This window comes from Sapajus apella, unplaced genomic scaffold (genome assembly GCF_009761245.1).
Source record: "Sapajus apella isolate SASKATOON/1434 unplaced genomic scaffold, GSC_monkey_1.0 scaffold46, whole genome shotgun sequence".
Taxonomy (NCBI): Eukaryota; Metazoa; Chordata; class Mammalia; order Primates; family Cebidae; genus Sapajus; species Sapajus apella.
Window position 1 is genome coordinate 11,747,139 of NW_022436986.1, and position 14,351 is coordinate 11,761,489.

Sequence of the window (14,351 nt, forward strand, 5' to 3'; positions counted from 1 at the left end):
TTATGTCTGTGGTTTTGTAAGAAAAAGTGAGATACTCCAATCAGTTGGTCCATACTTAAAATGAACTTAGTTCAAGTCAGAAGATTGGCCATTGTAACCCTGTACTGAAACTACCTTTTAAAAAGATTTATTCAGAACTAGATTTGTTATACACTTGAAAAGTATTTACTTCTAAGAACCTGATAATTTTTCCCTTTTCCTGTTACTTTTAATTTCCAAGTACACAGAAAAGTAGAAAGCCAGTGCTTTGTGCTCATCACCTAGGTTGTCAATTGTTAACATTTTGCCATGTTTGTGCCATCTATTTTGTTTTAAAATGTCACCTGTAAGTAAGCTATATGCATCAATGATGGCTGTTTAAAAACAGCCACATTCTGTTAACATTCTTAGCAAAATTAACAGTAATTCTGTACTGTTATCTAATGGATCAGTCAATACTAAAATTTCAGTTGTCTCAAAAACATCTTTTTACGGTTAGCTTGTTCAAATCAGGATGCAGACAGGGCCCACACATTGTACTTCATTACACCTCTTAAATATTTGATTTTTTTGTAGTTCCCTCTTCTGCTTTTAAATGCCATTGATTAAAAAACTGAGGCATTTGTCTTGTAGAACGTCCTGTTTTCTGAATTTAATTGGTTGCTTCTCTATATCCTGTGTTAGATCTAGAGTTTGAGTAAATGCAGGTTCAATTTTTAGGCAAGAATCCTTCACAGGTGTGGCTGCATACTTTCCATCGCATCAGGAAGCACATAATATATGCTTGTCCCAAACTTAGTGAGATTAAGATTCATCAATGGGTTCAGGTGGTGCCAGTCTATTATGAAGTACCCCATCAACCTTTCACCTTAATTTTAGCATCTATTGATGTTGCCCTTTCTATTATTTCATTAGAAGTTGCAAAATCATGATTGTTTTATCATTCTCCATTTATTAGCTGGAATTCCTTTTTTTTTTTTTTTTTTTTTTTTTTGAGACAGAGTTTCGCTCTTGTTACCCAGGCTGGAGTGCAATGGCACGATCTCGGCTCACCGCAACCTCCGCCTCCTGAGTTCAGGCAATTCTCCTGCCTCAGCCTCCTGAGTAGCTGGGACTACAGACACGCGCCACCATGCCCAGCTAATTTTTTTGTAGTTTTAGTAGAGACGGGGTTTCACCATGTTGACCAGGATGGTCTCGATCTCTTGACCTTGTGATCCACCTGCCTCGGGCTCCCAAGGTGCTGGGATTACAGGCTTGAGCCACCGCGCCCGGCCCATTAGCTGGAATTCTTATAAGTATTTTGGTTACACTGAAATTCAGTTCATACAAGAAAGGCAGGATAAATGCCTGATGTTTTCCCTTGGTCAGGTTTCAGAATATTTAATCTTTAACCTGGCAACCTTCAATCACGACTGAATTTTATTTTTTAAGGAGTTATTAGAAACTCCAGAATTTTTATATTTTATGTGTTTCAATCAATAGCAGGTATGTGATGCTCAAGTTTTCCCATGTTTCATCACATTAGCACCCCTGTTAATACCATTAAGCTTTGATAACTTCTTTCCTCTTGATGTAACCTACTTTAAAAAAAAAAATTAACCTACCGAGTACCAGTTCTGAGTGTGTTGGATAGGAGGACTTCTACAGTAAGCTTGTATGTACGAAGGAATTATTTGATAAGGTAAAATAAAACGTTGGTAAAAGTGATAACCTCTAGGAAATGAGGAAGACTTCCTTTTCTTTCTGTATTGATAGAATTTTTAAAAAACAAAGCTTAGAAAACAAATACATGACGGGAGTATTTTCCGTTTTGTAGAAATAAATTATTACAGTAACTGGTGTAATGCTTTATGGTTTTCAAAAATTTATAACAAGATTAATAACTGAGGCTTAACAACAATCTTTTGGATTACACCGTTAAAAGTTAACCAAGGCGGGAGGATCGCCTGAGGCCAGGAGTTCGAGACCAGCCTGGACAACATGGTGAGGACCCCTGCTCCCCCCTCTGCTAGCCCCCAACGTCTCTACAAAAAAAAAAAAAAAAAAAAAAGAAAAAAGTTAAAGAATTAGGTCCAAAATTGTATCCAGCCCGAAACTGGAGGGCAACAGGCCACTGGATCTTGGATGTCATAAAGGCACCTCAGCTTTATGAGCAGTAGTGAACGCAGCTGCTATTTTCCACTCTATCCCCTATCTCTACTAATTGTATCCAAACCAACATTCAGGGAGTTACGCTGAATCCCTCTCAGCGAAGCACACGCACTAAAAAATCATTCGTGTATCAGCAGCTCACATTTAATGAGCATTCTGCCTTATCTGAACTCATACGCTTTGGAAAACAGCTCAGCTGCTGCCTCCAGTTCATCGTCCGCTGCCGAAAACGTTTAACTTTTCTTAAAATCTGAGATTGCCTGAGTGTGCTGCTGTAGTTGTTAATTAGACAAGAGATAAGAGGGCTTTGTGTAATCCCAGCACTTTGGGAGGCCGACGCGGGTGGATCACGAGGTCAAGAGATCGAGACCATCCTGGTCAACATGGTGAAACCCCGTCTCTACTAAAACTACAAAAAATTAGCTGGGCATGGTGGCGCGTGCCTGTAATCCCAGCTACTCAGGAGGCTGAGGCAGGAGAATTGCCTGAACCCAGGAGGCGGAGGTTGCGGTGAGCCGAGATCGCGCCATTGCACTCCAGCCTGGGTAACAAGAGCGAAACTTCGTCTCAAAAAAAAAAAGAGGGCTTTGGCAAAGTGGCTAGATTCTAAAAGCGAGGAATCGCCAGGGCTCAGTAAACTTCTGGCGGTGAGGATGCGACACGAGCCACAGACAAGCCGAGGAGGGAACTGGACGGTGGGAACTTCACGGCCGGAACCCAGCAAGCCTCCGAGGCTCAGCACTTGACGGCCGCTTTTGCGGCGATTGCTGTGAACGCCGTAAAGCGGAGTGGTTGCCGCTACTGTTGAGTGAGGTAAGGTACGGGAGTCTCAGCTCCGTAGCTAGAGATAGGTGGGCGCCTTCAAACAGGTGCCGCTGGTGGCTCGGGTGCCCTTACCGGGCATCCTCCAGTATTCTGGGCACCTGCCTACCCCTTGGCGGGGAGGCCGGCCACAGGCTGAGCGCGCTCCGGGCTGAGTACTCCTCAGTCAGTCCACGAGCATCGCGTGGTAGACTTCCACTTGGCCAGTCCTTCCCACACGTCTGGGCGTGTCATCAGGTAAAATCTTCCTTCTGGGACAGGTGAAAGTTTGGAGGGCGATCAGACTCTTGTAGTAGCAGGGTTGCCCTAGTGACTCCTGACCTCAGGTGATCCACCCGCTTCGGCTTCCCAAAGTGCTGGGATTACAGGCGTGAGCCAACGCTCCCGGCCTGAAATTTCTAATTTCTAAATTAGCATGAGGTAACCCCCCTTTCTCTTGGATTCAGTTTTCTCAGATGTTAAAAAAACAAACAAACAAACAAGGACCTAGATGATATCAGATTCTTTATGCTTTTGAAGATAGCACGTTTCCAGTGAGTAAAAATCAATCTATGAACTAATATCAAAGTGAATAATAGAGCAGTACCTTAGAAATTGGGCAGATGGAAGCTCAAGTAGAAAAGGCTGTGTTTGAGCTAGACTCTGAGGATGAATAGGGTTTGGGTGATTGGAAACCATCTCTGTTGGGCCATGGACAGAGATATCAAAGGCAGGAATGTTATATTCTGTTTGTGCACATATGTTTTGTGAGGGTAGAAGATTTGGGAAGGCTGGCATTGAATAATGAAAGAACCCCAAGTGGAAAGAAATGCAGGGTGTTCTGACAAGGAGGAAAAAAGGAACCGGGGAAATGCCCAAAGAACAATACACAGGATTTTGAGTTCATGGATCTAGGTGATAATATTTTTAACCTGGGTTTCTAAAAAGTAAGTTTAAGTGCTGTTGGCAAAAATGGGAATTCTATTGAATTCCAGCATGCAGTAGTGTATTGGGAATAACGTAATTTAGATTGTAGAGTGCTGATCTTGCCAATAACTAGCCTTTTGGCTGTCATTTAATTCTAGAGCCTGTTCTCTGTAAGATGATGTTGGGTCAGCTGCTCTCTCTTGTCTAAAGCCTGTAAAACTAGAGACTTCGAGGACGCAGAGCGAGCCACTTTCTTCTGGAGGGGGAGAGGAAGATAGCTGACAGAGAATAAAATTGTTAATTTTGGGCCGGATGCGGTAGCTCATGCCTGTAATCCCAGCACTTTGGGAGGCTGAGGTGGGTGGTCACCTGAGGTGGGTGGTCACCTGAGGTCAGGAGTTCGAGACCAGCCTGGCCAACATTGTGAAACCCTATCTCTACTAAAAATACAGAAAATTAGCCTGATTTGGTGGCGGGTGCATGTAATCCCAGCTACTCAGGAGGCTGAGGCAGGAGAATTGCTTGAACTCAGGAGGCAGAGGTTACAGTAAGCCAAGATCAGACCACTGCACTCCAGCCTGGACAAGAGGGAAACTCTATCTCAAAAAAAAAAAAAAATTGTTAATTTTGAATATGTTAAATTTGAGGTGAGGTACAGGAAATATTGTTGAAAAAGGCGGATTGAGTGCATAGACTGTAATTTAAATAGTGTTTTCTCTCACAGGTGGTAGTTAAAATGTTGAGAATGGATTTGTTTTGAGGGAGAGATTGTAGAGAGAATAACTATAGGCTATACCCATAGATAGAAGGTTAGAGAAATTATTGAAGGAGGCATGTGGATCTCAGAGCTAAGAGCAAGGAGTCCTTTTACAAAAAAAGTTACATATAATTGTAGGTTCTCAGGGGCCCACCGTTATTATTAAACTAATTTAACAGCATTTGCAGCAAATGATAAGCACCTACTTCAGGGAATACTGGCAGAAAATAAATAATTCAAATAGATAAAATCTCTATTGCCTTTCTAATTGTCTACCCAGAAGTGATATTATTTACATAGTTATTTATTCAACAAATATGTCTCAAGCACTGCTGGTGCTAGGGATATAACGATGAACAAGGTAGACATTGTTCTTATCTTCTCTGCACGTAAAACCCTTAGCATCTAGATCAGAGCTTTTCAAATTTTAATGTACATATGAATCATCTGAGGATTTTATTAAAATGAAGATTATGAATCAGTAAATGGGGCCTGAAAATTCTATATTTCTAGCAAGCTCCAATGTGATGCTGATGTTCTTGGGACCATACTTTTAAGTGACAAGAATCTAGATCCTGTTTAGCACATATGGCAATTATTAAGCCACTACCACCACCCATTATCTCTTTCTCTTAAGATAAAATAATTACTCCTTATGAAAATAATATATGCCTATAAAAATATTGGAACAATATAAAAAAGTATAAAGAACCATGTAAAAATCACTCCTAATTCTCCCCACCCAAAGATAACCATTATTAATATTTTTGGGAACATTCATCCAGATTTTACATGGGTACATACATTCACAATTTCAGTGTTGCACTAAGTACATGATATACTCTAAGCCCTGTGTTTGACTCTATTTGTTGTATGGTTTTATTAAGATTAATACCCAAGCATCTGCAACCAAGCAATTAAGTACTTGAATTCTTGAGGAAGCCACTTAAAAATAACTTGGGAGCCAGACATAGTGTCTCATTCCTATAATCCCAGGTGCTCAAGAGGCTGAGGTGGAAGCATTGCTTGTGACTAGCAGTTTGAGGCAGCAGGGAGCTATGATTGTGACACTGCACTCCAGCCTGGGTGACAGAGCAAGACCCCATTTCTTAATAAAAAAAAAAAGCTTTTGTTACTCCAGAAATGGGGAGACATTAGCATAATTCAACCTTATAATGCATTTGGGCTCTAGTAAATGAATATTTATCATTTCATTTAGGATGAGAGAAGAATTTTTAAAGTTTAAAAAGACTTAGTAGTTTTTTCTTATTACAAAATCAATTGATGTTCACATAGCATACACAATAAGGAAAACAAAACCACTTAGACTCTTACCAACCCAAAGACAATCCTTCCTGTCTTCACATCCCTTCTTGCTAACCTATCTTATCTAGAGCTTTCATTTCAGCCAGTCTCTTTTCAAAACCCTCTTACACCATCGCCATTCAGAAGGGAGTCACTATGTATTCATGATTTTTCTGGAACATCTACTGGAGAGGCTAAATTTCATTAGCTTTTTATCTTCAAGTGTCAGCATGTTTAGGTAGAGGTTATATTGCAAAGGATGAAGAAGTGCATGAATGGTAAGCATATAAAGAGACATCTTAACCCCTTTCAGTCTAATGCTTACTTCCAAGCTGCTGACAGTTGTGAGAAGTTAGAAGTGAAAGGAAAATAAATGGACAATGAGAAAGACCAACAGTATTTAGGGACATTTTGATGGTAGCTATTGCTACTGGGGTATTTTTGGCTTTTGAGAACAGCTGAAAAATGTTTATTTTTTTGTCTTATCTCTGAATACATTTCTAGAGGCGTTTTCTCTTCATGCCTGCCAATTTGCTACTCAGTCCCCTATTTTTTGCAGTTCAGGGCATATTTGTTGATTTCTTCTTATTTTATGGCTGGAGAACAAAAGACATATAAAGATATCAAGAGTAGTAGGTATTAGTATATTTGAAGAATTGAAGGAATAAATATAAGCACTTGAAGAACTAAAGGTATTTAACCAAAATCAAACAGTGGAGACAAGTTAGGAAGAAGTAGAACTGTATTAAATTTCTTACCCTAAAGAAATAATCAGAGATGAGACATAAGGTAAAAGAACAAAATATTTATTGTGGCATTATTTACAGTTGAAAAAACTGAAAACATGCATGGCGGATTAAGAAAAACTGACCACATCCTAGATCACACACAAAGTCAAAAAGCATCAAAGAGCTGCCTTACAAGCCATGTTCCTTGACAAAAAAACGTTCTCAGTTTCTTCTTTGGAAGTGGTTCTCAGCATTGTCAGCAGCATCAGCATCATTTGGGAACTTGTCAGAAATGCAAATTCAGAGGTCTCATACCAGATTTCCTGAATCAGAAACTGGAGGAGAAAAGCACCTCTTAAGCTTTGTTGGTCAGTTTTTATAAATATCTATTTATGTTTTCAGTTATTTGCAGTTATAAAAAAAAAAGCCATGATAAACATTTTTGTCCTTTCATCATTGATCCCATATTTGATTGTTTCTTTAGCCTAGAAAATGATCAGATCAAAGAATGCGTGTAGAAATTTAATTTTTTCTTTGTTCTGTTGTTGGTTATTAGAGGTGAGAAATTAAAGAGGTTTTTGTCTCTTTAGAAATATTCCTTTTGTTCACAGAAAACAAAATTATCTTCCTTTCCAAATCCAAAACGATGAAAACGACTGAGTTACTTTCAAAAGACAACCAAGTGTGCACCACAGACTAATGAGTAGAATCAATAAGAACGTGGTTTTGGCCCTTTTAATACTGACAAGTTCTGCATTTCTGCTGTTTCAGTTGTACTACTACAAGCACTATTTATCAGCAAAGGTAATTTTATTCTTCCTTTCTTATCATTAGAATTCATTTTAGCTGTATATTTTCCTATCACATTTCTCTTTGCAATACATAAAATTAATCATGATTATTTAAATTTTTGGATCTTTTTTTTTTTATTATGCTTTAAGTTCTGGGATACATGTGCAGATCTGGCAGGATTGTTGCATAGGTACACACATGCCATGGTGGTTTGCTGTCTCCATCCCCTCCTCACCTACATCAGCCATATCTCTCAGTGTTATCCCCCTCCAAACTCCCTGTCCCCTGCTGTCCCTCCCCTAGTCCCCTGCCCCTCCAACATACCCCTGTGTGTGATGCTCCCCTCCCTGTGTCCATGTGTTCTCATTGTTCAACACCTGCCTGTGAGTGATTTTCTGTTCTTGTGTCAGTTTGCTGAGTATGATGGTTTCCAGATTCATCCATGTCATTACAAAGGCCATGAACTCATTGTTTTTTATGGCTGCGTAGTATTCCATGGTGTATATGTGTGCCATTTTCTTTGTGTTGATTTGTCTAATATTGACAGTAGAGTGTTAAAGTCTCCCGCTATTTTTGTGCGGGAGTCTAAGTCTCTTTGTAGGTCATTAAGAACTTGCTTTATATATCTGGGTGCTCCTGTATTGGGTACATATGTATTCAGGATAGTTAGCTCTTCTTGTTGCATTGATCCTCTTATCATTATGTAATGCCCTTCTTTGTCTCTTTTGATCTTTGTTGGTTTAAAGTCTGTTTTATCAGAGATTAGGATTGTAACTCCTGCTGTTTTTTGCTCTTCATTTGCTTGGTAAATCTTCCATCCCTTTATTTGCGGTCTATGTGTGTCTTTGTACCTGGGTTGGGTCTCCTGGATACAGCACACTGTTGGGTCTTGACTTTTTATCCGGTTTGGCAGTCTGTGTCTTTTGATTGGGGCATTTAGGCCATTTACATTTAACGGTAATATTGTTATGTGTGAATTTGATCCTGCCATTTTGTTACTGGCTGGTTGTTTTGCCTGTTAGTTGATGCTGTTTCTTAATTGTGTCGTTGGTCTTTACCATTTGGTATGTTTTTGCAGTGGCTGGTACTGGTTGTTTCTTTCCGTGTTTAGTGTTTCCTTCAGGAGCTCTTATAAGGCTAGTATGGTAGCAACAAAATCTCTCAGCAACTGCTTGTCCAAGTGAAGGATTTTATTTCTCCTTCACTTATGAAACTTAGTTTGGCTGGATATGAAATTCGGGTTGAAAGTTCTTTTCTTTAAGGATGTTGAATATTGGCCCCCGCTCTCTTCTGGCTTGTAGGGTTTCTGCTGAGAGATCCACTGTGAGTCTAATGGGCTTCCCTTTATAGGTGACCCGACCTTTCTCTCTGGCTGCCCTTAGCATTTTTTCCTTCATTTCAACCCTGGTGAATCTGATGATTATGTGCCTTGGGGTTGCTCTTCTTGAGGAGTATCTTTGTGATATTCTCTGTATTTCCTCGATTTGAATGTTGGCCTGCCTTGCTAGGTTGGGGAAGTTCTCCTGGATAATATCCTGAAGAGCATTTTCCAGCTTGGATACATTCTCTCCATCACATTCAGGCACATTGATCAAGCGCAGATTAGGTCTTTTCACATAGTCCCATATTTCTTAGAGGCTTTGTTCATTTGTTTTCACTCTTTTTTCTCTAATTTTGCCTTCTTGTTTTATTTCATTGAGTTGATCTTCAATCTCTGATATCCTTTCTTCTGCTTGATTGATTCGGCTATTGAAACTTGTGTATGCTTTGCGAAGTTATTGTGCTGTGTTTTTCAGCTCCATCAAGTTGTTTATGTTCTTCTCTAAGCTGGTTATTCTATTTAGCATTTTGTCTAACCTTTTTTCACAGTTTTTAGTTTCTTTTCATTGGGTTAGAACATGTTCCTTTAGCTCAGAGAAGTTTATTACCCACCTTCTGAAGCCTCCTTCTGTCAATTCGTCAAACTCATTCTCCATCCTGTTTTGTTCCCTTGCTGGTGAGGAGTTGGGATCCCTTGGAGGAGGAGAGGTGTTCTGGTCTTTGATGATTTCATCCTTTTTACGCTGGTTTCTTCCCATCTTCATGGATTTATCTACCTTTGAAGTTGGTGATTTCAGATGGGGTCTCTGAGTGGATGTCCTTTCTGTTGATGTTGAGGCTACTTCTTTTTTATTTTTTTTCAATTTTTTTTTATTGCATTCTAGGTTTTGGGGTACATGTGAAGAACATGCAGGATTGTTGCGTAGGTACACACGTGGCAGTGTGATTTGCTGCCTTCCTCCCCTTCACCTGTATCTGGCATTTCTCTCCATGCTATCTCTCCCCAACTCCTCACCCCCCACTGTCCCTCCCCTATTTCCCCCCAGCAGACCCCAGTGTGTAGTGCTCCCCTCCCTGTGTCCATGTGTTCTCATTGTTCAACACCTGCCTATGAGTGAGAACATGCGGTGTTTGATTTTCTGCTGTTGTGTCAGTTTGCTGAGAATGATGGTTTCCAGTTTCATCCATGTCCCTACAAAGGACATGAACTTATTGTTTTTGATGGCTGCATAATATTCCATGGTGTATATGTGCCACATTTTCCCTGTCCAGTCTATTATCGATGGGCATTTGGGTTGGTTCCAGGTCTTTGCTATGGTAAACAGTGCTGCAGTGAACATTCGTGTGCATGTGTCCTAATAGTAGAACAATTTATAATCCTTTGGATATATACCCAGTAATGGGATTGCTGGGTCAAATGGAATTTCTATTTCTAGGTCCTTGAGGAATCGCCACACTGTCTTCCACAATGGTTGAACTAATTTACACCTCCACCAACAGTGTAAAAGTGTTCCTATTTCTCCACATCCTTTCCAGCATCTGTTGTCTCCAGAGTTTTTAATGATCACCATTCTAACTGGTGTGATATGGTATCTCATTGTAGTTTTGATTTGCATTTCTCTAATGACCCGTAATGATGAGCATTTTTTCATATGTTTGTTGGCCTCATGTATGTCTTCTTTTGTAAAGTGTCTGTTCATATCCTTCACCCACTTTTGAATGGGTTTGTTTGTTTTTTTCTTGTAAATCTGTTTTAGTTCTTTGTAAATTCTGGATATTAGCCCTTTGTCAGATGGGTAGACTGCAAAAATTTTTTCCCATTCTGTTGGTTGCCGATTCACTCTAATGACTGTTTCTTTTGCTGTGCAGAAGCTGTGGAGTTTGATTAGGTCCCATTTGTCTATTTTGGCTTTTGTTGCCAATGCTTTTGGTGTGTTGGTCATGAAGTCCTCGCCTACGCCTATGTCCTGAATGGTTTTGCCTAGATTTTCTTCTAGGGTTTTTATGGTGTTAGGTCTTATGTTTAAATCTTTAATCCATCTGGAGTTAATTTTAGTGTAAGGTGTCAGGAAGGGGTCCAGTTTCTGCTTTCTGCACATGGCTAGCCAGTTTTCCCAACACTATTTATTAAACAGGGAATCCTTTCCCCATTGCTTGTTTTTGTCAGGTTTGTCAAAGATCGGATGGTTGTAGATATGTTATGTTGCCATTGAGGCTATTTCTTTTTGTTTTTTAGTTTTCCTTCTAACAGGCCCCTCTGCTCTAGGACTGCTTGAGGTCCACTCCAGGCCTTGGTTGTCTGGGAATCACCCATGGGAGCTATGGAGCAGTGAGGATTGTTGACTGATCTTTCCTCTGGTAGCTTCGTCCCAGAAGGGTACCCACCTAGTGTAGCCTGAGCTCTCCTGTATGAGGTGTTTTTTTGGTTCTACAGGTGTGAGGGAGCTGCTTGAGGATGTAGTCTGTCTCTTGTTTGCCTGTTGAAGCGCTGCCGGGCTGCCTCGGCCTCAGCCTGGCTGCTTTTGTTTACTCAGGTGCGATTAGCCCCACCTTCACAATGGTGGACTCCCTTTCTCCTGCCGAGCTTGATCGTCCCTGGTTGAGCTCAAACTGATGTGCTGGCTGCAAAACTCCCAAGTGAGAGGACTTCAGTTTTCTTGGCTTTGTAGGGGTTGGATCTGCCAAGCTGTATCACCTGTCTTCCTGCTTTCAGCTCTCCCTCTTTTTGGGGGGTGAGTAGCTTTGTCCAGCAGGTGCTCTAGGTGCTAGTCAGATCTCCCATCCAGATTTGTGCTGACAACCTGTGGTGCCCGCCAGAGCTGCTGCTCAGATTTGTGCTGGTAACTCGCAGTGCTTTTTGGCAGGGATCTCCTGGGCTGTGGGTTGCAGAGGGCTTGGGAGAAGTGTGGTATCTGAACTAGTGTGGCGGCGGGGGGAAGGGGAAGGGAGAAGTCCCAGATCATACAGTCCATTGCACTTGCCAGGTGGGGCAGCACCTGCCCTGCCTTGGTTCGCCCTCTTTGGACTATACCCACTGTTCAACCATTGCCGTTGAAATGAACCTGGTACCTCAGTTGGAGATGCAGAGATCACTCACCTTCTGCGCCTCTCTGGCTGGGAGCTGCGCCTCGGAGCTGTTTCTATTTGGCATCTTGGCAGAAGTCATCTGTATCTATAGGAATAAAGAAGAGACAATGATGTGGAAATCAATAGCTTCTAAAGATTTTGTGGAATATACCAGATAAGGAATTCCAAAGTTGAGACAGTGTTGTTACACTGTGAAATCTCTCTGGGGTTTATTATAATAATTATTGAGAATTGTAGTAGATGCTTTCCATGCTCAGTTTAATACTAAAAACAATCATGGAAACAATCATGGAAAAAAAAGATTTTTTTTTCATGTTTTTTTTCCGCATTTCTTAGTTAGAACTATTCATCAGAATTAATCACTTTGCTCCCCTGCATATGTTGGGCTTAAACAGTAGAATGTTAACAGACACATGAAGAAGCTTCAAACAGGCTGTTTTGATTTGACTTAAGTTTTTATGCTCCCCTGACCTATAGGAGAGGAGAAAAATGTATTGAGCAGACCAATGCATGGCTGCCCAGCTGACTCACAGATTTGTGAAGGGGGAAATAAGTGCTTATAAGCCATAAGACTGGGGGAAGTTTATTATGCAGCATTGTTACATGGGGTTATTAGACCTAATTTTTATAGATGAGAAAAGTGAAACTCTTCTTTTTTTAAGAGAGGATCTCGCTCTCACCCAGGCTGAAGTACAGTGGCATAATCATAGCTCACTGTAACCTTGAACTCTGGGACTCAAGTAGTACTCCTGCCTCAACCTCCTGAGTAGTTAGGAGGACTACAGGCACATGCCATCACTCCTGACTAATTAAAAAAAATTTTTGTAGAGACAGAGTCTTGCTATGTTGCCCAGGCTGGTCTTAAACTCCTGGCCTCAGGCAGTTCTGTCACCTTAGGCTCCCAAAGTGCTGGGAATATAGGTGTGAGCCACCACAACTGGCCTGGAAAACCAAAACTCTTGAGACGTTAAATAATTTACCTATCCAGGGCCGGGCGCGGTGGCTCACGCCTGTAATCCCAGCACTTTGGGAGGCCGAGGCGGGTGGATCGCGAGGTCAAGAGATCGAGACCATCCTGGTCGACATGGTGAAACCCCGTCTCTACTAAAAATACAAAAAATTAGCTGGGCATGGTGGCACGTGCCTGTAATCCCTGCTTCTCAGGAGGCTGAGGCAGGAGAATTGCCTGAACCCAGGAGGCGGAGGTTGCGGTGAGCCGAGATCGCGCCATTGCACTCCAGCCTGGGTAACAAGAGCAAAACTCCGTCTCAAAAAATAATAATAATAATAATTTACCTATCCAAACCACCCAATGTCTAATGTGCCAAGCTGACCTTTAATGTCCCTAGCTCCGTTTTTTCCGTGCTATATAATTTTAAAAATAAGGGGCTATACTGATTCTACCTGTGATCTTGGCTGTTTATCCAATGAATGTCTTTCTGTGACATCTTCAACCCTTCCCTGATTATTTTCTTAGGGTAAAGCCCTAGAGTTGAAATTCTAGATCTAATATGCACATTTTAGATTTTTGTTATGTATTGCAAAGTTATCTTTCCTAAGGACAAGCAGTATGCCTGATTTCTCATAACTTTTCATAAATAGGAATAACAATAATAATGGCATGTGTTTCAGTTAGAGATGGCTGGCTAATAGTAGGTTAAACAAAGAGAGGGTTGTTTGTCCATATCTGTAAGTGCAGAACCTCTAAAATAATCTTGGTATTTCCTTGTGCTCCAACAAGGCTAGAAGAAGTAATCGAGAATTGTACTAGCATATTACTAGAAGAAGTAATAGAGTGATCTACCAGGCTTCCACTTTTGTGACAGTGGCCAGCAGATTCCCAAGTATAAGAGAATCTGGGGAAGTAAGGTTTTACTACCGTCATTTAGCTTTTCCAGCCTCTATAATAGAGATTGCAAAAGGGAATGGGTTTCAGAATGGGTGTCAGGTCAGCTTACCTATAGTGTCTGCCATAGCAGCTAACATTTTTTAATGTGCTTGATTGAGTAGACACTTTGCTAAGCACTTTACATACACACATTTAATTCTTACAACAAGTTGAGTAAATCCAGTTCTCCCCATTTTTCTAGCAAAAACACTGAGGTTTGGAGAGATTTAGTAATTTTCCTAATGTCACAGTTATTAAGTGGGGAAGATGGAATGTGAACCTGAGGAGTCTACCCCAAAACCTCATTCATTAATTTTTAGTGTTCGTAATATTCGGAAATTGAAAGCTATTCAACTCCATTAGAGGTCATTTCTTTGATCACTAGTGGGGTTAAACATCTTTCCGTATGTGTATTGGTACTTTTTATTTGTATTCTTATTTCTTCTTATTTGTATCTTTCACATATGTTCCTGATGATGTTGTCTTTTTCTGTAGCTGTTCTTTATAGTTTGAAGGATATTAAATATTTATCATATTTCAAATATTTTTCCTGACATGTAATTTGCCTTTTAACTTTATATTCATGGTGTACTCCCTCAATAAATTAGTACTT

The 14,351-nt window shown here is 40.6% G+C and overlaps 1 protein-coding gene across 10 annotated transcripts in view; it reads left to right on the forward strand.

Moving 5' to 3' along the window:
- The first annotated feature begins 2,859 nt into the window (after positions 1-2,859).
- FKTN (fukutin) overlaps positions 2,860-14,351 on the forward strand; it is a 94,680-nt gene continuing 83,188 nt past the window's right edge. For 7 of the 10 annotated variants that reach the window (XR_004257492.1, XM_032240267.1, XM_032240265.1 and 4 more), the window contains exons 1-2: positions 2,947-3,192; positions 7,263-7,455. Coding sequence is in view for 8 of the 10 variants with exons in the window: in XM_032240267.1 (XP_032096158.1) it covers positions 7,351-7,455 (105 nt within the window). In the remaining 2 variants the exon portion in view is untranslated. Of the gene's footprint in view, positions 3,193-7,262; positions 7,456-14,351 lie in introns of all 10 variants that reach the window. The other 3 variants (XM_032240262.1, XM_032240263.1, XM_032240271.1) reach the window with 3 other exon arrangements.